Source organism: Tenrec ecaudatus, chromosome 14 (genome assembly GCF_050624435.1).
Source record: "Tenrec ecaudatus isolate mTenEca1 chromosome 14, mTenEca1.hap1, whole genome shotgun sequence".
Classification (NCBI taxonomy): Eukaryota; Metazoa; Chordata; class Mammalia; order Afrosoricida; family Tenrecidae; genus Tenrec; species Tenrec ecaudatus.
The window spans coordinates 45,086,267-45,110,177 of record NC_134543.1 but is presented as its reverse complement, the minus strand read 5'-3'; the positions used below and the strand labels follow the sequence as shown (position 1 = coordinate 45,110,177).

Below are 23,911 nucleotides of genomic sequence, written 5' to 3'. Positions count from 1 at the left end.
ACCTCGGACTCTTTGCAGTCAGCTTGATGTAGCTGCTCTCTAATCCATAAGTAATGCAGGAGTTGGGTGGAGCAAGAATCACAGAATGTTTGAACTTGAAAGGTGTGTCAGTCAGCACAGAACAGGAATTCACTTCAAAAGTAACATCTGCCTTCACTGTTTCTAAAGTTCTAGGGCCATTAACTACCAATCTGAGTCTCATTTTAGCACTTTCCCATTCAAAACAAAGAAACAAATGAAAATTCACTACCCTCAAGTTGATTCCAAGTCATATAAGAGAGTAGAGCTTCCCATGTGGCTTTCCAGCCTGCCCTGTATGGGAGCAAAAAGCCTCATTTCTCTTGTCTGGTGTGGCTGACCTTGTAGTTAGTTAGCAGCCCAGTAAGTAACCTGCTATGCCAGCAGGGCTCCTGTGCTGAGACCACATGGCCCGGACGTACTCTCCAACCGAAAGCCGGTGTCCGGCTGTTGCCATGCTTTCAATTCAGCCTCCTTCCCCTCCTATTTTTTTAGTTTCCTGGAGTTGATTCTGACTCGTGGTCACCGCACTGAGCATAGTGGACCGGCTTTGCCAATCACCAGCCCTGTTTTCCGAGACACGTCTGAGTGAACATGAACTGTCAATCTTTGTGCTAGTAACTGAGCATTGAAGCATTGGCACCATACAGGGGTTCCCTCTCTATTGCACTACTCCAAATAACTACTTCCTCTAAACGTCAGAGCCAGTGTCATTAACAACAACTAAATCGCTCTACATTGCGATGCATTAGTTTGTGTCTTAACCCTTTTGTCTTGACCTCTCCCACCCACCATCCAGCGCCCTTCCTTTGCCACAAAGGCATGCAGTGCCCTAAGGAGAGAGCACGTGTTTGCTTAAAGTGACTCCTACACTCTAGAAGCTTTTATAGCTTTTCAACAGGAAGTTTTTCCTATTTTTATCTGAGTGTTTAATAGGACGCTATTCCATCTATGTATATTTAAAAAACATAGCAGAGGTCCCTTCAGTCATTAGAGAGAGTACGTTTAGCACCAGTATCCCGAAAGGTATTCTGATCATATTAGATAGATGCAGAAATAATGAAATGTACTTAATGACCTGTTTGAGTAAGTGAACATAAAAACATGAAAACTACTGTGGAATGATCAAGTTAAATATTAAAGTTTATAGATGGTTACACTCTTACAAGGAAAAAAATAATTCGGGTCTGATGTATATTAGCTATTTATTTATTTATTTTAATTCATAGAGTTTATGCAACCTGGTCATTCTAGACATGTGTGGAAATCTTTTTGTGTGGAATCAAGAAAATTATCGATTATTTGTAATATTTCATCTTCCAGAACTGAAAGCTTTGGATGGCATTTCTATTGTAAGTTGTTTTTTGATACATAGCATTTGGTCTAAACTGCATATTCACATATCCGTAACTGCCATAGGCTTGAACATTGCTTTATCACAAATGTAATACCCAAATAAGCAATCAAAATAAGTCCAGGTACTGCCTGTGGAACAGACTATCAGTTGCTCGTGTAAGTTCAAATTTAACTTGAAGGAAATTAAGATGAGTCCATAGAGCCAAAAGTATGACCTTGAGTATATTCCCCCTGAGTTTTTAGAACATCTCAAGAACAGATTTGATGCTTTGAACACTAATTACAGAAGACCCGAAGAGCTGTGGATGACATCAAGAATGTCATACATGAAGAAAGCAAAAGGTTATTAAAATGACAGAGGAGAATCAATCCAGGTGGAAATCAGAAGAGACGCTGAAACTGCTCTTGACCACAGCATAGCTAAAACACATGGACGGAATGATGCAGTAAAAGATCCACATGGAAAATTTCAAAGAGCTGCTCCAGAAGACAAAATAAAATGTTATAATGAAAACACAAAAACCTAGAGTTAGAAAACAAAACAGGAGGAATATTCAGCATACATTAAGCTGAAAGAATCAAATAAAAAATCAAGACTGTAGTTGTAATATTGGAAGATTCTATGGGCAAAATACTGAACACTGCCAGAAACATCAAAAGAAGATGGAAGGAATACACAAAAATCACTGTACTAAAGAGAATTGGTTGATGTTCAAACATTTCAAGAAGTAGCATATGGTCAAGAACCAATGGCACTGAGAGAAGAAATCCAAAATGCACTGTTAGGATCAGCACAAAACAATAAGGCTCCAGGAATTGATGGAATAGCAATCAAAATGTTTCGGCATGCTGATAAAACAGTGGAAGTACTTGCTTGTCTCTGCCAAGAAATTTGGAAGACAGTTACCTGGCCAACTCATTGGAAGATATATATATATATATATATATATATATATATATATATATATATATAATCTTTCATTTCAAAGAAAGATCATCGAAGAGAAGGCAAAAATTATCCAAGAATATCATTAAATCACATGAAAGTAAATTTTTCTGAAGTTTTTTCAACAGTTCTATCAGTACATGAACAGGGACCTACCAGAAATTTAAACCAGATTCAGAAGAGGATGTGGAACAAGGGTTATCATTACTGATGTCAGGTAGATCTTGGCTGAAAGCAGAGGATACCAGAAAAATGTTTACTTGTGTCTTAGTGGCTCTGCAAAGGTATTTGACTGTGTGGACCATAACAAACTATGGACAGCATTGAGAAGAATGGGATTGCCAGAAAACTTAATTGTGCTCATAAGGAACCTGTACATGGATCAACAGACAATCATGTAAAATGAACAAGGGAATATTATATGGTTTGAAATCAGGTAAGGTATATGGCAGAGTTATATCTCTCACCATACTTATTCAACCTATAAGCTGAGCAAATAATCAGAGAAATTGAACTATATGAAGAAGAACCAGGCATCAATGCTGAAGGAAGGTTTGTTAACAACCTGCCCTACTCAGATCACACAATCTTGCTTGGTGAAAGCAAGATTCACTTGCTAATGAAGATCAAAGATTGCAGCCTTCAAAATGGATTACAACTCAATGCAAAGAAACTAAAATCCTCACAACTGGACCAATAGGTAACATCATCATACATGGAGAAAAGGTTGAAGTTGTCAAGGATTTGATCTTGCTGGGATGAAACAATAGTCAAGAAATCAAAGGAATCATTGCTATGGCTAAATCTGCCACATAAGATCTCCTTACAGTACTGAAGACCGGGGAGATCACTTTAAGGAGGAAGATGTACCTGAATCAAGTCATGGTATTTTCAGTCCCCACATAAGCATGTAAAATTGGACATTGAGTAAGGAAGACTGAAGATAAATCTATGCATTTCAATTGTGGTGAAGAATATTGAAAGGACAATGGACTGTCAAAGAACAAACAAATCTGTCTTTGAAGAAGCACAGTCAGATTGCTCCTTAGAAGCAAGGATGGTGAGACTTTGTCTCACATACTTTGAATATGCTATCATGAGACAATTTTGATGAGAGCTCAGGAGGAAGTGAGGAGACCCCTTGAGAACGTTTCTAATGTCTTAGAGAAAACATATGGTACCAGCAACAGGTTGTTGCTAGAAATGGGAATTTTAAATGTGCTTCTAAAAGCAGTGATGGCTTTTAAAAGAAATTATGAATGAGTGTTCAGCCAATGGAGGTAAGATCAGGTTTCTTGTGCATTAACAAAGAATTTGTTTACATTTTTTCAAATGTTTGGTGGAAGGTAGAACTTTTGAGTTATGATCTTGGAATATTCAGAAGAGGTTTGATACATGAGAGTCTGATCCAGGAAGATATAGGAGAAGTGAAAATTATGAGGGATATTGGGAGAATTGACAGAACATGACAAGCAATTGGATTTAAAGGACAAGCAAAGGGAAAGGAAGGGAAAATGCATCATGACAGACATAGAAATAGCTGGACGAGATTGAAGGAATTAGATGTTTAGCATTAAACATATTATCTGACAGTGAGTCATCTGCCAGGAGATGAAAAACAGGCAATTAAAATCACTAAATGATAGATTAGTGGTTCCATAGTGGTATGGCAGGGGAGAATGGGGGAGGAATGGTAGAGCTCATAACAATGAGTACAAGAATGAAGAAAATATTCTAAAACTGATTGTGGTGGTGATTGTACAATTCTTCTTGATGCAATTGAACTATTGAATTATATGTGTTAATTAAATGCTAATAACACTGTAGGGAAACTCTTTTGGGGGGAAAATTTTAAAAATAAAATCACTAAATAAAGACGTGGAAGGTCCTATTTGTCTAGATTTGGAAGTAATTTGAAAAGTGTTGATAGGAAAAACAAAAATTGTGCATACAATTGTCTAGGGAAGTGGTTCTCAACCTTCCTAATGCCACCACCCTTTAATATAGTTCTTCATGTTGTGGTGACCCCCCCCCCAACCATAAAATTATTTTTATTGCTACTTCATAACTGTCATTTTGCTACTGTTATTAATCAGGTGGCCCCAGTGAAAGGGTCATTTGACCTCCAAAAGGGGTCATGACCCACAGATTCAGAACCACTGGTCTAGGGAAAGAGAGTAGAGAAAGTGAGGAAATCTAAGTGAGACTTTAATACTTCTTCACAATAGTAAAGGAAGCTCCAAAACGTGGATACAAAGTGAGGTTGAAGAGCAATGTAACTCTAAAGGATCTGCAATGTTAATGGATGCAATTCTAACATCGGAGTCATTTTGGTAATAACATTAGTTTATGGACTTTTTCATTCAAGTTGAGATTTTCCTGGTTCTTGGTATGAGTTATTTTGTATTGGATTTTGGACAGGAGACCTGAAACTTCTAGTTTAGCAAGCCTCCTATGACTCCGCACCAGTGGGGAAGTGGGACACTCCTTTGGTGCTGGCAGATTTTTTCCATTCAGCTTCTGTTGACACCTTGGGGGGCTGTGCCTCCTGACTGTTGGGCTGGGATGGGAGTTCGTGCTTCCATGGACCTCCTCCTGCCTAATCCTTGCAGGAAAGATTAGGAATGGCTCATCCCTGCTCCAGGGATAACTCTTTCCCACCCGGTAGAAGTCCAGTCTACCCAGGGGACCGCAGGTAGTATTTGATTGGGGGAGGAGGGGAGGTTCCCCACCCAACCGAGGCATGTTGGAGAGGCACCTCGCTGTAACTTGGCAAGGGTGGACAGGTAGGCTCCCATTCTGCTTTTGCTGGTGCAGTTGGGGTGGCCGTGTATTTCGTGGAATAGGGCCTCCATTATCGAAACATTTGAATGGGTTTCTGCTTTCCTGATAGCTTTGGTTAGAGCAAGCAAATATTTGTTGTGGTCTATTTTGTTTGTTTGTTTTGTTTTGTCTGCTCTTACTTGCATATCTAGATTGCCTGCTTCTCCAGTTCCTAGGCCAGCATTTATGAGGTAAAAACAAATAAAGGCAAAAACCAGAGAACTCATTGCTGTGTCATTTTAAAAATCCCAAGTCTCCTAGCTGACCTGCCTTCTTTTCTGCACCTTTCTGTTTTACATTTATTTTATATGTGATATCTAGGGCTTTGAGCTCTACTTAGTGAAAAAAATAGAGAAAAGTGAGTTCGCTTCGTTCTGTCCTGGAAGCAGAGAAAGCATGTGATTTAGCCATCATCTGTAAGACAGACAACCTCTTTCTAACTCTCCTCGCGTAGGAGCCACCGGAGATTGAGAGTGCAAAAGATTTGTTTGGTGGCAGACTTACTTCTGACATGATTGCAGAAAGACAAGGAAACTCAGACTTCACCCAAATGCATGAACTAAATTGGACTTCATCATCTATCAGGTATAATATTTTATAATATGTTTTATATGATGCACATAGCTGTCGTCGTGAGGAGCCAATGAGTCAATTCTGACTCACAGCAGCCCTGTGCACAATGGGAAAGCACGTGTCCTGACCCAGCACCATCTTCACAATCATTGCTACATCTGCATGCATTGTTGCAGCCACTGTGTCTAAACCATCTAAGAATTTCCCTCCCTTTTTGCTGACACACTACTTTCTTGAGCTTGATGCTCTTCTCTTGGGACTGGTCTTTCCTAATGTCCGAGGTTCTTGAGACAAAATATCACCATCCTTACTTCTAAGGAACATTCTGGCTGTACTTCTACCAAAACAAATTTAAGTCAAACAGGATTGCTAGTAGAGTTCCAGCTCATACATGCAAAGATTTGGTCCAAACAAAATGTGTTTAAACACTTTGCAATCACTGGATGGCTGCAGACGTGTCCTTTCACTAATGCACTTGTCTTAGTCTTGTGAAGATGCCTTCGAAGAAGACGAAGAAGAATGCTTTTTTGTGCCATAGGAAGAAAAAGCAAACAATTTTGAAGTCTGGGCTAAAATAAACTTTTAATAAAGAAACTCAAGCGAACATCTTCCCAAATCATTAAAATGTTTTTTTAAAAAAGGTGTGTGAGAACGCTACCAACATAAGCCAACAGTTTTTAGATGGGTCATGCATTTTAAGGAAGATTAATCAGGAAGACCTCAAAGATGAACCAAGAGTGACTGTCAACCTTTCTATCAATAAGTGTGGTTGAAATCCAGGAACTGGTAGAAACCACTGTAGCATTATCCTTATTGTGATAGCTACTGGGATCGCACATTCTGTGGCATGTTGAATTTTGGGAGGAAATCAACAGCCTTTCAGATGAATGAATGACAACAGCATTATGCAAAGATCACCTACCTCAAAGAGCGGGTCTTTCCATAAGTCTTTTAAGCAAGATCAAACTAATGAAGACAGTTTTATGGAATGAATCATAACCAGAAATGAGCTTCGATTTACAAAGTCAAACCAATAGGCAAGCAAGGGCCATTCAAAACAGTGGCTTTTGAGGCGATCTGCTGGGCCAGATCAAGTCCAGGCAGAGGTCAGCTCGGGGATTCTGGCTACTATTGTGTGATCTGCTTTTTACTCCAGAAGAGGAGTCACCTGGGTGCAGTTTTCTCACAGGAGTTATTAGGAAGCATTGATGAAAACCGCCTGAAGGGTTGCTGAGGCACCTTTCTCCATCTTGACACAGAACCTATTTAGTCTCTGAGTAGCAAGGACTGCTCTGTGAGAAACGGACTGGGAGCCTCGCCTCGTGCCATCCACCCAACCCCGGTCTTGCCGTTTTGGTCTTCTTTTTCACAAAATTTGAGTTCCTCAGACCACCAGAAATGCTGTTTTAACTTGATGGAAACCAAAGAGCCAGAATTCATTAGAGAAGAGTTGGGGACATGGAAATATTGCCATCAGATGTATGTACATCTAGATGGACAATATGTTAAGAAATAAAACCTTTATATTTTGTCATGATACTTTTTTACCTGCCTTCATATTCATAATTCTTTTCCAACATCTTAATTCAAAGGTATCAGCTCCTTAGGCATTGTCCAGTTTTTGCACACATGAGGCAATTGAAAGTACCATGGCTTGAGTCAGGTGCACCTTAGTCCTCAAAGTGATATATCTTTAGTTTGAGGTTTTTTTAAGCATTAATTTCTTGACTGCTGCTCCTATAGGTATTGATTGTGGATTGAAAACCTTGAGGATTTCAATATTTTCTTCACTTAAAATAATGTTGTTTATTGGTCTAGCTGTGAGTATTATTCAATAATATTCATAAAGTCACCTATCATGCTTCAAACTCATATACTAATTTTTTGACCCTTTAGCTATTAAATTAAACTATACTTAATTGGTTTGCTTTCTCACATAATTCTAATATAATACACGCTGCCTGCCATTGCCACCAGTACACTGATATCATTCTCAGGAATTTAATTGCTGCGCTCCTCATTAATAAATCCAGTAGGCTGTTAATTTAATCATTTTATTGGGGGCTCATACAACTCATCACAATCTATACATATATCCATTGTGTCAAGCACATTTGTACATTTGTTGCCATCATCAATCTCAAAACATTTGCTTTCTACTTGAGCCCTTGGTATCAGCTCCTCATTTTCCCCTCCCTCCCTACTCCCCCCTCCCTCATGAACCCTTGATAACTTATAAATTATTATTATTTTGTCATATCTTACACTGTCCGACATCTCCCTTCACCCAATTTTCTGTTGGCCATCCACCAGGGAGGAGGTTATATGTAAATCCTTGCAATCAGTTCTCCCTTTCCACCCTACCCTCCCTCCACCCTCCTGGTATGGCCACTCTCAGCACTTGTCCTGAAGGAATCATCTGTCCTAGATTCCCTGTGTTTCCAGTTCCTATCTGTACCAGTGTACATCCTCTGGTCTAGCCAGATTTGTAAGGCAGAATTGGGATCATGATAGTGGGGGGAGGGGTTTGAGGAAGCATTTAGGGAGTAGAGGAAAGGTGTACGTTTCATTGTTGCTACACTGCACCCTGACAGGTTCGTCTCCTCCCCACGACCCTTCTATAAGGGGATTTCCAGTTGCTTCGAGATGGGTCTTCAGTCCCCAATCTGCACTCCCCCTCATTCACAATGATTTGATTGTTTGTTCTTTGATGCCTGATACCTGATCCCTTTGACATCTCATGATCACACAGGCTGGTGTGCTTCTTCCACGTGGGCTTTGTTTCTTCTCAGCTAGATGGCGGCTTGTTTTTTTAACTTCTGTTTTAATTTTTTTTTCAATTAGCAATAATTGCGCCTCGGGTAAACCTCATTGGCTACGATATTGCCACCGCGCAAAGCTCTGTTTTAAATTCTTAACTAACTTGTCCTCTCTGAGGCTAACAATGCCGACCCCCTATTTCCATGCATTCATTAAACCAGTTGCCATCAACTTGATACGGACTCATGTGATACTGTGTGTGTCAGAGTAGAACTGTGTCTCCTAAGGTTTGCAGTGACTTCTATTGTTGGAAAGGGATGACCAGACCATTCTTTCACAGTCCAGCTCAGTGAGGGCTACAGTCTGCACCCTTTCACGGAGCAGCCAGCACATTAACTGGCTGTGCCACCCAGGGGCTCCTTATGTGCGTTACCTCCTATTCCCCTTTAATTTCACATCCTGGTTTTCTGTACGTTTTTTATGCCTTTTCGAAATCTTAACTTCTGTCCTCAGCCCTATCCTCTTTATCTTGCATTTTCTTCTCCTCTTTTATAATCCTCTCTCCTTCTCTTTCCTTTCTTCTTATTCGTGATTCTTCATGGAGTGATTTATCTTTTGCCATTGAGTATGATGATACTCAGATTTAAAATCTCTAGTCTGAAGCTTGCCTTTTCACTTCAATATCCACTTGCTCTCTCTATAGTTTCCCCTGAGTGTTATCGTAGTTTAAGCCAAGTTCATCGTAATGTATCACAATACTCTTGTTATTCGCCAGCAGCAACCCCCACTACTGCTCATTCTTCTGTGTGCCCCACTTCCAGATCTGGAGGTAACAGCCACCTGCTGCCCAAGTCAAAATCTAGCAGTCAATTTTTATTTCCTTTGGCCCACATTTTCAATCAATCAATCGATTAATTAATTAAATTGTACAGAGTCCATATCTTAAGTCTCACATTTCCCTCTTTTCTCACTGATCACTGTGATTAGCCTAGGTCAGGGAGTAGCTTTAGGAACTTCCTTAATGACCGTTCAGCCTATTGTATTACATAAGCCTTTTCTCCATAACCCCATCAATTATTGATATCACATTCCAAGATGCATTTTATCAGACAATTTCCTTTCTCAAAATTGTTCACTGACTTTTCATTGTCTATAGAATAACATCGGCATTTTCTTTATGTATTTAATTTCCTTTCATCATCTGTAAACCCTACATACACATAGAGTGAGGCATGTAAACCCTACATACACATAGAGTGAGGCATGTAAACCCTACATACACATAGAGTGAGGCATGTAAACCCTACATACACATAGAGTGAGGCATGTAAACCCTACATACACATAGAGTGAGGCATGTAAACCCTACATACACATAGAGTGAGGCATGTAAACCCTACATACACATAGAGTGAGGCATGTAAACCCTACATACACATAGAGTGAGGCATGTAAACCCTACATACACATAGCACGAGGGGTAGTCATTCAAACAGAACAAGGGGGTACTGCACGTTTTAAAGTTGGGAAAGGTGTGAATCAAGGTTGTATCTTTTCACTATACTTATTCAATTTATATGCTGAGCAAATAATCAGAGAAGCTAGACTATATAAAAAAGAACTAGAACTGAAGAAGTCACATTAACAACCTTTGATAAGCAGATGGCACAAACTTGCTTCCTGAAAACCAGGAAGAGTTGAGGCATTTAATGATGAAGACCAAAGACATCAGCCTTCACTGTACATTGCAACTCAGTGCAAAGAAAACCCAAATGATCACTACTGGATCAATAGCAGCAGCATCACGCTCAATGCAGAAAGTTTGAACTTCTTAAGGATTTCATTTTACTTGAGTCACAATCAATACTCATGGAAACTATAGTCATGAAATGTGCTTTGCATTAGGAAATCTGCTGCACTACTTAAAATGTTAAGGAACAAAGATGTCCCTTAGAGGAAGAAGGTATACCTGGTCCAAACCATGATCTTTTCAGTTGCTTCATACCCATGTGAAAGCTGGAGACCAAATAAGGAGAATGGATGCATTTGAATTCTTTGACAAAGAATATTGGATATGTCATGGACTGCCAGAACAAACAAATCCTAGAAGTATACCCAGAGTGCTCCTTAGAAGCACAGTGCTGAAACTGTCTCACATACTTTCAGCATGTTAAGCTAAATCAATACCTGGAAAAGGACAGCATGCTTATCAAAGCAGAGGGTCAAAAAAGAGAAAACTCTGAACTAGATGGAATAGCACAGTGACTGCCATCAATAGGCTCAAACATAACAAATGTGAGGATGGCAAAGTACCGCACAGTGCTTCTAGGTTTACTATGAATCAGAACTGACTCGATAATGCCTAACAATACCCCAGAAAACCCTACCCTTAACGCTCTGTAACACTTTACACTTCAGAAATTCTGAAATGCTTCTAGTTTCTTAGTCCCAGTCACAAAATGCTGACTCATGCTTCTCCCTCTGCTTGTGTACTTTGATACTGCTTGGCAGATCTGAAATTTAGGAGTAATTTTTAGGCAAATGTCTACAAATCCTTTAAGACTCCTTTCAAAATTTCCCTTCATCAAATCATCACTGATTTCCCAAGCAAGTTTTCTAACACTGTGGTTGCAATTTTCCTTTGCTGTTTTAATTTTCTCACACCCACCAGACTGTAGGCTTCCTGAGGGTAGAGAGTGCCTTGTGGTCTTTCTTGTGGCCTTTCCAAGCAATTAGCCTGCACTTAAGAGACACTTAGGAAACCTTGAATGAATAGTGTATTTGTGGATGAAAGTATGTCATAACTGCAACTTTGGGTACAGAGTTTATATAAGGAACTAGCTATCCCATCAGAGGGAAGAGACCTAGTTATCTGTTCTCTCTGATGCTCAAAGGAAAGTGGAGCCATTGTGAAGCTATGAAGTAGGAATCACGTATTCCCTTTAATTGGCAAAATATCCTTATAAAGGGTTTTTCAAGAAATAAAACAAAATATTCTTTTCAAAATTCTTACTTGCTTTTCTTTCTCACCCCTCTCCCCAGTCTGGCACTTCAGAACTAACTTAATTCACATATAGCCTCTGCAGTTAATAACCCAAAACATTTATGATTAACCATGTCAATTTCACTACCATTTCATGAATTTATAAATAAATTAAAGATATTCGTTTTATTAGTTTCTTTATTGCTAGTGTTCTGTTTATGTGGTAATTGATGTGATTTTTAAAAAAACAATCAAAATTCTGTGCCCACCCTTTCTGACATAAAGACTCTAAAACTCAACTGCCATCAAGTCGATGCTGACTCATAATGACCCTATAGGACACGGTAAAACTGCCCCACAAGTTTCCAAGACAGTAACTATTTAGGGGCGTAGAAAGCCCATCTTTATTCCGAAGAGCGAACTGTCAGCCTTGTGGATAAAAGCCCATTGCGTAACTACGGCACCACGAGGACCACATTGTTCCTGGTTGAGCCTTTCTGACATGCACGCTGCAGAACTGTGCGAAGAGCCTGTCATCTGACACAGACATTTTACATCATGGCAGTTATTGTTCACAGCATTTGTCAGATAAATGTTTTAAACATGTTTTTGAGGTTATATCTGGAAGAACTTAGCTTTTCCAATAATTTTCTGTTCTTTTCAAATAACAGTTGTTTTTTTTTCTTTCTGAATTCAGAACTGTGGACTTGGTTCCAGTCGATCAATTCAGAAGTGTGCGGAATGTGAATCTACAAAACAACAATCTTACTTCATTCAGTGGATTGATTTATCTCCCTAACGTGAAGGTGAATTGCTCACAAATACCCATTTTTTCTTTAAATATTTTTCAGTGCAAATTAAGTTTATTTATTTTTTAAAACATTTTTAGGGACTCATACAACTCTTATTACAATCCATACATATACATACATCAATTGTATAAAGCACATCCATACATTCTTTGCCCTAATCATTTTTTTTTCTTTTCTTTTTTTACATTTTATTAGGGGCTCATACAACTCTTATCACAATCCACACATATACATACATCAATTGTATAAAGCACATCCGTACATTCTTTGCCCCAATCACTCTCAAAGCATTTGCTCTCCACTTAAGCCCTCTGCATCAGGTCCTCTTTATTTTTTCCCCACCCTCCCCGCTCCCCCCTCCCTCATTAGCCCTTGATAATCCACAGATTGTTATTTTGTCATATCTTGCCCTATCCGGAGTCTCCCTTACCCCCTTCTCTGCCGTCCATCTCCCTGGGATGAGGTCACATGTGGATCCTTGTAATCAGTTCCCCCTTTCCAACCCACTCACCCTCCACTCTCCCAGCATTGCCCCTCACACCCCTGGTCCTGAAGGTATCGTCCACACTGGATTCCCTGTGCCTCCAGCCCCCATATGCACCAGTGTACAACCTCTGCCCTTTCTAGCCCTGCAAGGTAGAATTCGGATCATGGTAGTTGGGAGGAAGCATCCAGGATCTGGGGGAAAGCTGTGTTCTTCATCGGTGCTACCTCGCACCCTGACTGACCCATCTCCTCTCCTAAACACCCCCTCTATGAGGGGATCTCCAGTGGTCGACACTTGGGCCTCGGGTCTCCACTATGCACTTCCCCCTTCATTCAATATGGCACACACACACACACACACACACACACACACACACACACACACATATATATATATATATATATTTTTTTTTTTTGCATGATGTCTCATACCTGGCCCCTTTGGCACCTCGTGATGGCACCGGCTGGGGTGCTTCTTCCACGTGGGCTTTATGACACCAACAATTTTAGAACAAGAAACCCCATGCTTTTTAGCTATTAGTTCCCTATCCCTTTGGACCTTCTTTATTCCAAGTACTAAGCTATCATGTGTCTGCTTTCTGTTTCTATAGATTTCTCTGTTATGGACTGCCATATGAGTGGAATCACAAGAATGTGTGGTCTTTGTGGCTGGATTTTTTCATTTAGCAGTGTTTTCAAATTTCCGTCATACTGTAGCATGCATCAATATTTCATTATTTTTATGGCTGAATAATATCTCATAATATGGATATATACCACATTTTGTTTATCCATTTGTTTATGGACATTGGAATATTTCCACCTTTTGGCTACTATGAATAATGCTGCTATGAACATTTCTGTGAGGATATAGGTTTTAATTTTTCTTGGGTTATATACATCTTGTTGTTTTTGCTGTAAGGTGCCACCAACCCTGTTCCAACTCATTGTGACCTATGCAACAGAACAACACGTAGTCCGGTTCTTCAGCATCCTCATGATTGTGATTGCAGTCACGGTGTCAATCATTTTGCTGAGGGTTTTCCTCTTTCTTGCTGACCCTCTATTTTACCAAGCCTGGGGTCCTTTTCAGATCCCAATCTCTCCTAATAACATACCCAAAGTATGAATCCAACTTCCCCATCTTCACTTCTAAGGAGCATTCTGGCTGGGCTTCATCCAAGGCAGACTTGTTTACTCTCCTGGAAGCCCACAGTGATTTTAGAAGTTTTCAGCAAAACCATGCTTCAAACGCATAGATTCTCCTTCAGCGCTCCGTGTCCCCTGTTCTGCTTCCATGGGCATACGGAGGAGTGGAAACGCCGTGACCGCACTCCGGTATAGCTAGTCTTCAAAGTGGCCTCTTTGTTCTTCAGTACTTTCAAGAGCTTTTGTGCAGTAGATTTGCCCAATCAATATGGTATTTGATTACTGTTGTGTCCGTTGACTTTTGCTTGTGAATCCAGGTAAAATAAAATCCTCAACAATTTCCATCTTTCCTTCAATTATCATGTTTATCGGTTCAGTTGAGACGATTTGGGTTTGTTTTTTTTTGCATTGAGCTGTAATCCAGAGTGAAGGCTGTATGTAGTCTTTGATCTTTGTCAGTCAGTTTCCAGTCTTGATTTTCAGCAAGCAGGGTTGTGTCATCTGGATATTGAAGGTTGCTAATGATCCTCTTTGAAATCCTGATGCCACATTCTTCACACAGTCCATTTTATGAGATTATTTGCTCAGCATGCAGATTGAATAATATGGTGAAAGGAGACAACTCTGACACACACATTTCCTGACTTCAAAGTCATTCTATTCAAATGGCTGCCTCTAGGTCTAGATACAGGTTCCTCATGAACACATTTGAGTGTTCTTGAACCGTATTCTTTGCAATGTTATTAGGTTATTTTGATCCACGCAGTTCAATGGCTTTGCATAGTCAATAAAACACTTGTAAACATCTTTTTGGCATTCTCAGCTTTCAGCCAAGATCCCGCATGCCATGTCATCTTCTGAATATGGCTGGATTTCTGTCGACGTACTGCTGCAACCATTTTTAATTCTCCTCATCAAAATTGTACTTGCATGTGGCATTAATGATATTTTTGGATAATTTCTACATCCTGTTGAGTTGCCCTTCCTTGGAATGAACACAAATATGAATCTTGTCTGGCCAATAGGCCAGGTAGTTAGTTGTCTTCCCAATCTTGGCTTCCAGCACTTTATCATGGTATATAATTCTTTTAATATATTACTGAATTTGGATTGCTAGTGTTTTGTTGAGGATTTTTGTGTTTATAATCATAATTGATATTGTTCTATACTTTTAATTGCTATACTCTTGTTTATCAGAATAATACTGGCCTCATAAAATGATCTGGAAAGAGTTCTTTCCTCAAAATTTTTAGAAAACTATGTGAAGAATTGGAATGAATTCTTCCTTGAATGTTTGATGGAATTCAGTGGTGCAGCCCTTTGGCCCCGAGCCTTTCTTTAAGAGTGCTTCTTTGCTTTCATTCCTGATTCACTGTCTTCCCTGCTATGTAACTGACTGTCTTTCTTCTTGAAGCAGGTGGTGGGTGGTGATTTTCTAGGTCATTTTTCCACTTCATTTCAGTCCTCCCATCGGTTCACCTATAATTGTTTATAGTATTCTTTCTAGTCCTCTTCAGTTCAAGAAAGTCAGTAGTGGCCCCTCTTTTATTTCTGGTTCTGTTGACTGGAGTGCTTGCTCTTCCCCTGGCTCTCGCTTTCTAGCGCTCTCTCCCCTCTGCTAGTCCAGCTCAAGGTTTGTGCATTGTGTGGAGCTTCTCCAAGAACTTGCTTTTAGTTTTATTTCCCTTGTTTTTGTTCTTCATAAATTGTCGCTCCAACCTTTATTGATACCTTCTCTCTGCTTACCGTAGGCGTCCTGAGCTTGCTTTCTGCTGTCATGAGGTGGGAGTTTAAGCTACTTATCTGAGGCATTTTATTTCTCCTAATATACTTCTAAAGCCCTTTCCACATAGAGAAAGACTTCTCTCTCCAACTGAGGCGTGTCAGGCCAGGAAAAATCAGGAGTAAGATAGAGAATATTGAGTAACTTTCTAGGTTCCTCTCTTTTGTTTGAAATGTAATTCCACAGAAATGTAAAACATGTCTGATAACACAAAAACATCTTTAATGGTGAATCCAGGTCAATACAAACGTATGTCATTTGCAAGGCTAACATATTACTAAATCATGTTATATATTCCAAATTTTATCCACCTATTTTAATAGTTTCTGGAATGTTGATCGTCTCAAACATTCATTGTAACAGCAGTTATAAACTAATGTCTGATTAATGAGGTGTCCTCTCTGTAGGTATTATGCCTCAATTATAATCATATTGAATCAATCGTGCCCAGACTAAAGCCTCAGACCCACTTAACCAACAGACAACTGCTCTACCAAAAAGTGCCCTCAAGTGGCTACGGACAGCAAGGAACTTCAAAAATAAACAGGTATCCTTCCTCTCTTTCACGTGTCCATCATGTTGACTGATGAGTGCAAAAGCACTCAGTCACAGTAATGATAGCAGCAACACATTCAGTGCGCCGGGCTAGTTTGCTTAATACTTAGTAGCCTTATGTTGGTCTCCCATACGCGCACAGTAGAACTTCTCTACGGCTTTCAAGATGCGGATTACCACGCCTGTCGTCCTGGGTACTTCTGAGTGAGTTGGAAATACCGACCTTTCGGCTAGCACTTGAGCTGTGCACAATTTGCTCCACTCTAGTTGATAGCTACATTTCAGAAATAAGCTCCACAGATAAAAAGAGAGTCAAAAGGTTCCTTTGCTGTCCCTTCTCCCCTTACTTCCTCACTGAAAGGCCATCTTGTAAAATAAAACCAAATAAAGACAAAGTTTCTTCTCATATATTGTCTTCAAAATGTTTTAAATTTTTCTCTCTCACATGTAGACCTATAAACCATTTTGAGTTAATTCACGTATAGATTGTGAGAGAAGGTATGAGGTCCAAACTCTGCTTTTTGCTATGCTTCGTTTAGTGTTTTAAACACCATTAAAAAAAACAAAACACTACCCTTCCCCCTTTGAATTGCTTTTGGTGCTGTTGTTCAAAATTCATTGATCATCAGTGTAAGGGCTTATTTGTAGGTTCTCAAGTCTATTCAATTGGCCTAAGCAACTGCCTTATTTTACCTTTTGCCTTGACCACACTGGCTTTCTAATGAGCTTCAAAATTAGGGGTTGTAAATCCTCCACCTTTGATCTTTTTCTAAAGTGTTTAGACTACTATGTGTTCTTTGTATTTTCATATGAATTTTAGAACCAGCTTGTCATTTTCTAAATCAAGAATGGCTCTCTGACAGATAATGCATTGACTCTATTGATCAATTTGAAAAGAAACTTATAGTAATGAATATCCTAATTCATCAACTTAGAGCATTTTTCCATTTACTTAGGTCTTTAATATCTCATAGTAATGTTTCATAGTTTTGAGTGCACAGATACTGTACAGTTTTGTTAATTTATTATGAAATATTTTATCTGATGTGATATCACTATGGACAGAAATTTTTCTTAATTTTACTTTTAGAATTTTGTCAGCATATATAAATGTAATTGGCCTTTGTATAGAATAATCTACCCTATGATCTTGCCAACGCATTTATTCTACTTTTTGGTGAATTCCATAAGATTTTCTAAATATGAGATCATCCCACCTACAAATAAAAATAGTTTCATTTATTCTTTTCTGATCTGAATTGATTTTACTAATTTATTTTTGCTAGGATATGCTATTTTTGGTTTTCATTATAATTCCTTCTATGTTTTCTTTATTTTACAATGTGGAAATATTTTTAAAAGAAGAAAAATATTAAACTGTATGTTAAATAGTTTATTTTGATTTGTTATTAAATTTCATTCTTTTTTCTGACCTTCATTTTATAGTAAGTACATATCAAATTGTCTTTTTCTGATACAGTTGGCTTGGAATTAAATATATGATATCAGACTTATATGTGTATTTCAGAGAGACAGTGGTCTTTGAAAATTTGCCTCCAATGATGCACAGTTTAGAAGTTCTTCATTTGGGCTACAATGGGATTTGTAATTTAATTCAGCTACAACTTAACAGACTAAGAAATTTAAAGTTCCTCTTTCTACAAGGTAAGTAACTCAAACTCACTTCCATGATGTTTATAGTGACACGATAGGACAGAGTAAAACTTCTCCTTATAGTAGAAATATGAAGTTTTTTTAGTTATTAAAGTCTGATTTATTATCCTGTTTTGATAAACAAATATAAAAGCATCAACATTAACTTCAAGCATATTCACTGGCAAAATATTTTAGCAATCAAGAATGAATTTTTCATAATCATTATTATTTATTATATAAGAATAAGGGTTCCGGGGGGTGGGGTAGGGGAGAGTTTAAAGGGGAACTGATATCAAAAAGAGTTACAGGAAAAGAAAATGTTTTGAAAATGATGATGGCAGTAATTGTACAATTATGCTTGATCTAATTGAATTATGGATTGTTATATAATATCTGTAAGAGCTCCCAATAAACTGGCTTGAAAAAAGAATAAATTTTTCTTTCTTTATTTAATGTTTTAAAAATTATTTTTGAAGACTGATATAATAATCTAGGCATCTCTACAGTATTATATCAATATTTACTTTTTACATCATAGTCCACTAAACACAACAAAAAGCAAAGAGTTGGTACCTCACAAGACCAGATTACATAAAATTGGTAGAAATCAGCTTTTCCAAGACATGTTTTAAATTTTTAGAAGTATCTTTTTGTCTATCAAGTGTGCTCATGAGTTGGGTCAAGAGTCTGCAGACTTTGCCTTAAAGAACAAAAAGTGAACATAATGATGACAGATCTTTTAGAAGATCCATTGACCTCAAAACCAGAGACACCCTGACTCCGGGAGCTCTACATTCATCCAGTAATGTAAAGGAGCGGGAGTGTGTCTGTTGCCCTGGCCTGTGGTGCAAACCACTTGGTAGAAAGGGAGGCTATTTCCTGCAGTGGCTGTCATTTCTCGAGTGCAGATCAAACTAGTCATTGGGGAAGATGTTTGCATATGCACATTCTCATTTAGTCTTCACAGCAACCCAAATAGCACATAAAAAAACACATTTTATTAGGGGCTCATACAACTCTTATCACAATCCATACATACATCAATTGTATAAAGCACATCTGTACATTCTTTGCCCTCATCATTTTCAAAGCATTTGTTCTCCACTTAAGTCCTTTGCATCAAGTCCTCTTTTTCCCCCTTCCTCACCGGTGGCTCCCCCCTCCCTCATGAGACCTTGATAATTTATAAATTATTTGTCATATCTTGCCCTGTCTGGCGTCTCCCTTCACCCCCTTTTCTGTTGTCCGTCCCCCAGGGAGGAGGTCACATGTATATCCTTGTAATTGGTTCCCTCTTGCCAGCCCACTCACCCTCTACCCTCCCAGTATTGCCCCTCACACCCTTGATACTGAAGGTATCATCCACCCTGGATTCCCTGTGCCTCCAGCTCCTATCTGCACCAGTGTACATCCTCTGTTCTATCCAGACTTGCAAGGTAGAATTCGTATCCTGATAGTTGGGGGGTGGGGGTGGGAGGAAGAAGCATTTAGGAACTGGAGGAAAGCTGTATTCTTCATCGGTGCTACATCGCACCCTGACTGACTCATCTCCTCCCCTTGACCCCTCTGCGAGGGGATCTCCAGCGGCCGACAAATGGGCTTTGGGTCTCCACTCTGCACTTCCCCCTTCATTCACCAAATAGCAATTTTTATGCATTTTCCCAAAAAATGACAATGGAAGGAATTTGCGGCTCTTTGAGGTTAAATAATGTGTGCTTGCTAAGGCAGCACATATACTAACATTGGAGGTTAAAGAGTTTTACTAAAGTAGAAGCTGTGAGTGGTATGGTGCCATTGAGGCCTCATCTGTGTGACACCAAAGCCCAGGAATATAATGAGTGCCTGGGCTAGATAGGTACCAGAGAGAAGGATGAGAAAGAGGTGAGCCAAAAGGTAATTCAAAGAAGAAAATATTGGAACTCAGTGACTAATTAGATAAATAAGAGGAGAGAAACACGCCAAGATGCTTTCATGACTTCTTCATGAGGAGAAAGGGCAAAAGGCGGCACTGGATCTGGATGCAGTCCTTGCTCACCTGGAGTATGGAAAAATCAGTTGTGTGGTGACCTTGTTGACACATAAAAAAATGAAAACCCCTCGAGCACTAGCACTAGAGCACAGGCCAGGGCTGGAGAGAAGTAGTTTGGAATTGCTCCAGTGGCAGTGACAGATGAAGTCATAAGTGGATGGTCTCATTTAGGGAGTAAGTTAATTTAGAACAAAGAATGAAAAAGCGCTTTGGAGAACCCTCACATTAAGAAGTCAGGAAAGAAAACACAAGCCTGCAAAGGAAGTCATACAAGAAATCACTGGAAATTTTGAAAAGAAGCCAAGAAATGCAGCCAGGGCCAGAGAAGATGAATGGCCTTAGAGTTACACAATGAAAAGAATGAGGCATGTGGGGAGAAAACCGGATTCAACAAAAAAGAGACTGTTAGTAACCTTCCCAGGATCAGATTTGGAAACATGCTGAGAGCAGAAGCCAAAGTGAAAACAATTTAGAGGGAAGGAACTGGATATGGAATAAATGCAACAAATAGAGATGCATGCTCAAGGAGCTTTTCCCTGAAAAGAAGATGAAAAATATGATTGTGGTTAGTGAGGAAATGAGTACATTTAAAGATTCATAAGGAGATAAATGAGGTTAAACATCCCAAAGGAGAGGAGTTATTCTGATGAGGACCTTTGTTAGGTATACTTTCGAATCAGTTTCAACTCACAACAGCCTCAGTGTGACAGAGAACTGCACCATAGGATCTTCTTGGTTTTAATCTTTATGAAGCAGATTGTAAGGTTTTCCTCCATGGAGCCACTGGGTGGCTTTGAACCACTAACCTTTTGGCTAGCAGTTGAGCATTGAACTGCTGTACCAGCAGGGATCCTTGATGACTGTCACAGGAAAAGAAGAGGGGACAAAAGCTTTATGGGAGACCTCCAGTGTTGGCCAGGAAAGTGAGGTGATTCCAAAGTCCATGAGGAAATTTCCAAACCCACCTTTCAGCTGTGGTGTGAAATTTGCCAGAGGGTAAGGAAGGTGTGTTTCAGTGGAAAGGCTGAGTAGGAATATAAAGATTGCGATGATAGAATATTAGGCTTAAGGGTCATAGTTATCTAAAGTATTAGCTATTTAATGAAATAAGTTTGAAGTTTTCAAACAATGATGAATACTTTAGTTACCGAAGTGTAGTATCTAAAATCACATTCAACCTAGAAGTTTTAGGGTTCCTTCCTAACTGTGTTTAATTGGCGCTGGCATGATGGTTACATCTTGGGCTGCTACCCGCAAGGCCAGCAGATCAAAACCTACCGCTTCTCTGTGGGAAAGAGGTGAGGCTTTCAGTTCCTGTGAAGTCTTGGAAACCCACATAGTGACTATCGGTTCACTATGAATGAGAATCAATTCTGTGGGAGTGGGTTTGGAGGTTTTTATAAACGAATAGTGGTCAAAGTATGTTTCTGTACACACTATTTAGCCCAAAGTTAACTCATGTGGTGGTTTTTTTTTAAGCCATTAGACCCGAAACATTACTTATCTCTAATGGTGAAAAGTGACATTCTAAATGTATATTTCATGAGGGTACTATATTAGCCCAACTGGGTCAATTTTTCTCAAACTGACTTTTTATTCATAAATAAGGTTCTGGTACTTGTTCCAAGTCTGTGGTTTCATTCTGTGACCAACTTTATTGAAGATTGTTATAAGTTGTTATCAAGATGTTTCCCTATAAAGTGCAGAGGAAAAGAGTATGGTAGATGTATTCTGTTTGATCAGTTTTGAAACACATTTTTCACATTTTCGTATGTACAAAAATCTGATGTGTTTTTTCTGAGGGCATGTCATAGTTCATCCAGTTGGATTTTCTATTCTTTCTTAGTGCATAAGTCTTGAATTCAGTGGATTATGTTGAATTTCAAGGAGGAAGATTTCCAGATCCTGAGGTCATGAGTTCGGATATGGAGCATAGATATCAATATGACTGACACCCAGAATGACAGAGTAGAAAGACCATTGAAATGGAAATATAGAGATCTGAGTGAGGTCTGGTGTTGCTGCTTCTATGTTTTGGAGCTAGTAATTTTCTGGCACTCAACTTTTTGATGTTTAGAAAGAGATGATAATAGTTACCCTGACTTTTAGACCCTTGGGGCATATATAGATAAAAACATTTGTAAACTCAAGCATCCTCATCTAACTTACCATTTATGAACCTATTGGTTGATAAAATAGAGCAAAGTGATAAGCTACAAAAAAGGGGAAATTAGGGCTTTGAAAATCAAAATGAAGTCTCATTTGTTTAATATGATTTCAGTGCAAATTATATTGGGGAAAGAGCAGCATAATTAATATACATTCTTCCAAATTAACAACAGACTATTTTATGAAGGCAGTTCCATACTTCTGAGCATTATCAAGCATACAACACTTTCTTCGATCTACGTTTGTCATGTCAACTCTTTCATCACTTACTGATGAGGGTTCAGCACATTGTGCACCTCACATCGTGCTCTCTCAAACACAAGCGAGAAATTTTACCAAATATTATCTAATGCTGCTGCTATCTTCCTGTACACTCCATGCTCATTGCTCCTTGGTGATATATGTTCTTTTATTATCTTAATTTATAAGAAGAATTTTACTTAAAATATTTAAACAAAACTAAATAATGTTTAAGCCATGCCTTATCTTTTTCAGGGAATGAAATCAGCCAGGTTGAAGGGCTTGACAATTTAGCAGTCCTTCAGGAATTGATAGTGGACCATAACCGTATCAGAACATTTAATGACAGTGCCTTTGCTAAACCAAGCTCTCTGTTGGCACTTCACCTGGAGGAAAACAGACTGCGAGAGCTGAGCAAATTACAGCCTTTGCTAAAACTAGAGAAACTCTTCCTAGGATATAATAAAGTCCAGGTAACATTATTTTGTTTTCTTCTTATGAGAAATACATGCCTTAATTCCTCTGAGTGCTGAAAATAGAAAGCTCCCAATACACCAATGAAAATTGTGCTGGTGTGTCATTTATATAGCATGTGTATTTTAGCACACATAAATGCTCGAATGCATTGGGCAAATCTACCGCATAACACCCTTTAAAGTGTTGAAGAGAAGAATGTTACTTGAAGGACTACGGTGCTCCTGACCCAAGCCATTGTATTCTCAAGCACCACATATGCCTGTGAAAGTTGGACATTGAGTAAGGAAAGCCCACAGAAGAAGTAATGAATTTCAATTATGGTGTTACCAAGGTATATGGAAAGTATCTCTGACTGCCAGAAGAACAAACAAATCTGTCTGGGAAGAAGTACAACCAGAATGCTCCTTCAACACAAGATGATAAGATTTTGTCTCACTTACTTTGGACATGTTCAAAAGGGACCAGTCCCTAGAAAAGGATGCCATGCTTGTAAAGCACAGGAACAGTGAAAAGGGGAGAAGAATTGCAACAAAATGGACCGACAGAAGGACTGAAACAATGCGCTCAAACATAACAATTGTGGGGATGACTCGGGACTAGGCAGCGTTGAGTTCTGTTGTACATAAGGTTGCTGTGGGTCAGAGCCAACTCAATGGCAACTAAAAACAACACATTTTCTGTGATAAAGAGATGTCCACCCTACTTCTAGATTTGTTAACCTGACCAGCCCGCGCGCAGCCAACCACTATTCGTAGTGATTGATAAAGTTTCTAAGTAATATTCTGAGAGATAGCTCACCTCTGCCTGGCAACTCTTGGTGCAAGATGTTTCTGCATCTCAGCACTTGACTCCACTCCTGATAACAGACTTGAATTTGACGTTAATATGCAGTCTTTGTTACTGACGGACTCCTTGGCTAGGAGCCTGCTCTACTTGTACCTGTTCAGAAGTGACCTTGTTTCTCTTAAGCCACTGCCTCCCTTAACCAGGCCAAACCCTCTCTTGAAGAAATGTCCAGATGAGGGATTTACATACATAATTAATGTTATAATCTGTTAGCCCTCTTTTTACCAGTTGTATCACATTTGCCTATATC

General features: G+C 39.1%; 2 protein-coding genes and 1 pseudogene across 4 annotated transcripts in view; 1 reads left to right on the top strand and 2 right to left on the bottom strand.

Moving 5' to 3' along the window:
• RTN1 (reticulon 1) overlaps positions 1-23,911 on the bottom strand; it is a 412,417-nt gene that overhangs the window by 343,921 nt on the left and 44,585 nt on the right. The window lies entirely within an intron of this gene.
• Positions 1-23,911, top strand: part of LRRC9 (leucine rich repeat containing 9) — a 134,180-nt gene that overhangs the window by 87,371 nt on the left and 22,898 nt on the right. Inside the window, exons 23-28 of the mRNA XM_075531829.1 lie at positions 1,248-1,370; positions 5,598-5,728; positions 12,157-12,265; positions 16,097-16,236; positions 17,773-17,909; positions 22,594-22,811. Of these exons, the coding sequence (XP_075387944.1) occupies positions 1,248-1,370; positions 5,598-5,728; positions 12,157-12,265; positions 16,097-16,236; positions 17,773-17,909; positions 22,594-22,811 (858 nt within the window). The remainder of the gene's footprint in view (positions 1-1,247; positions 1,371-5,597; positions 5,729-12,156; positions 12,266-16,096; positions 16,237-17,772; positions 17,910-22,593; positions 22,812-23,911) is intronic.
• On the bottom strand, positions 8,536-8,617 carry LOC142426959 (U4 spliceosomal RNA; annotated as a pseudogene).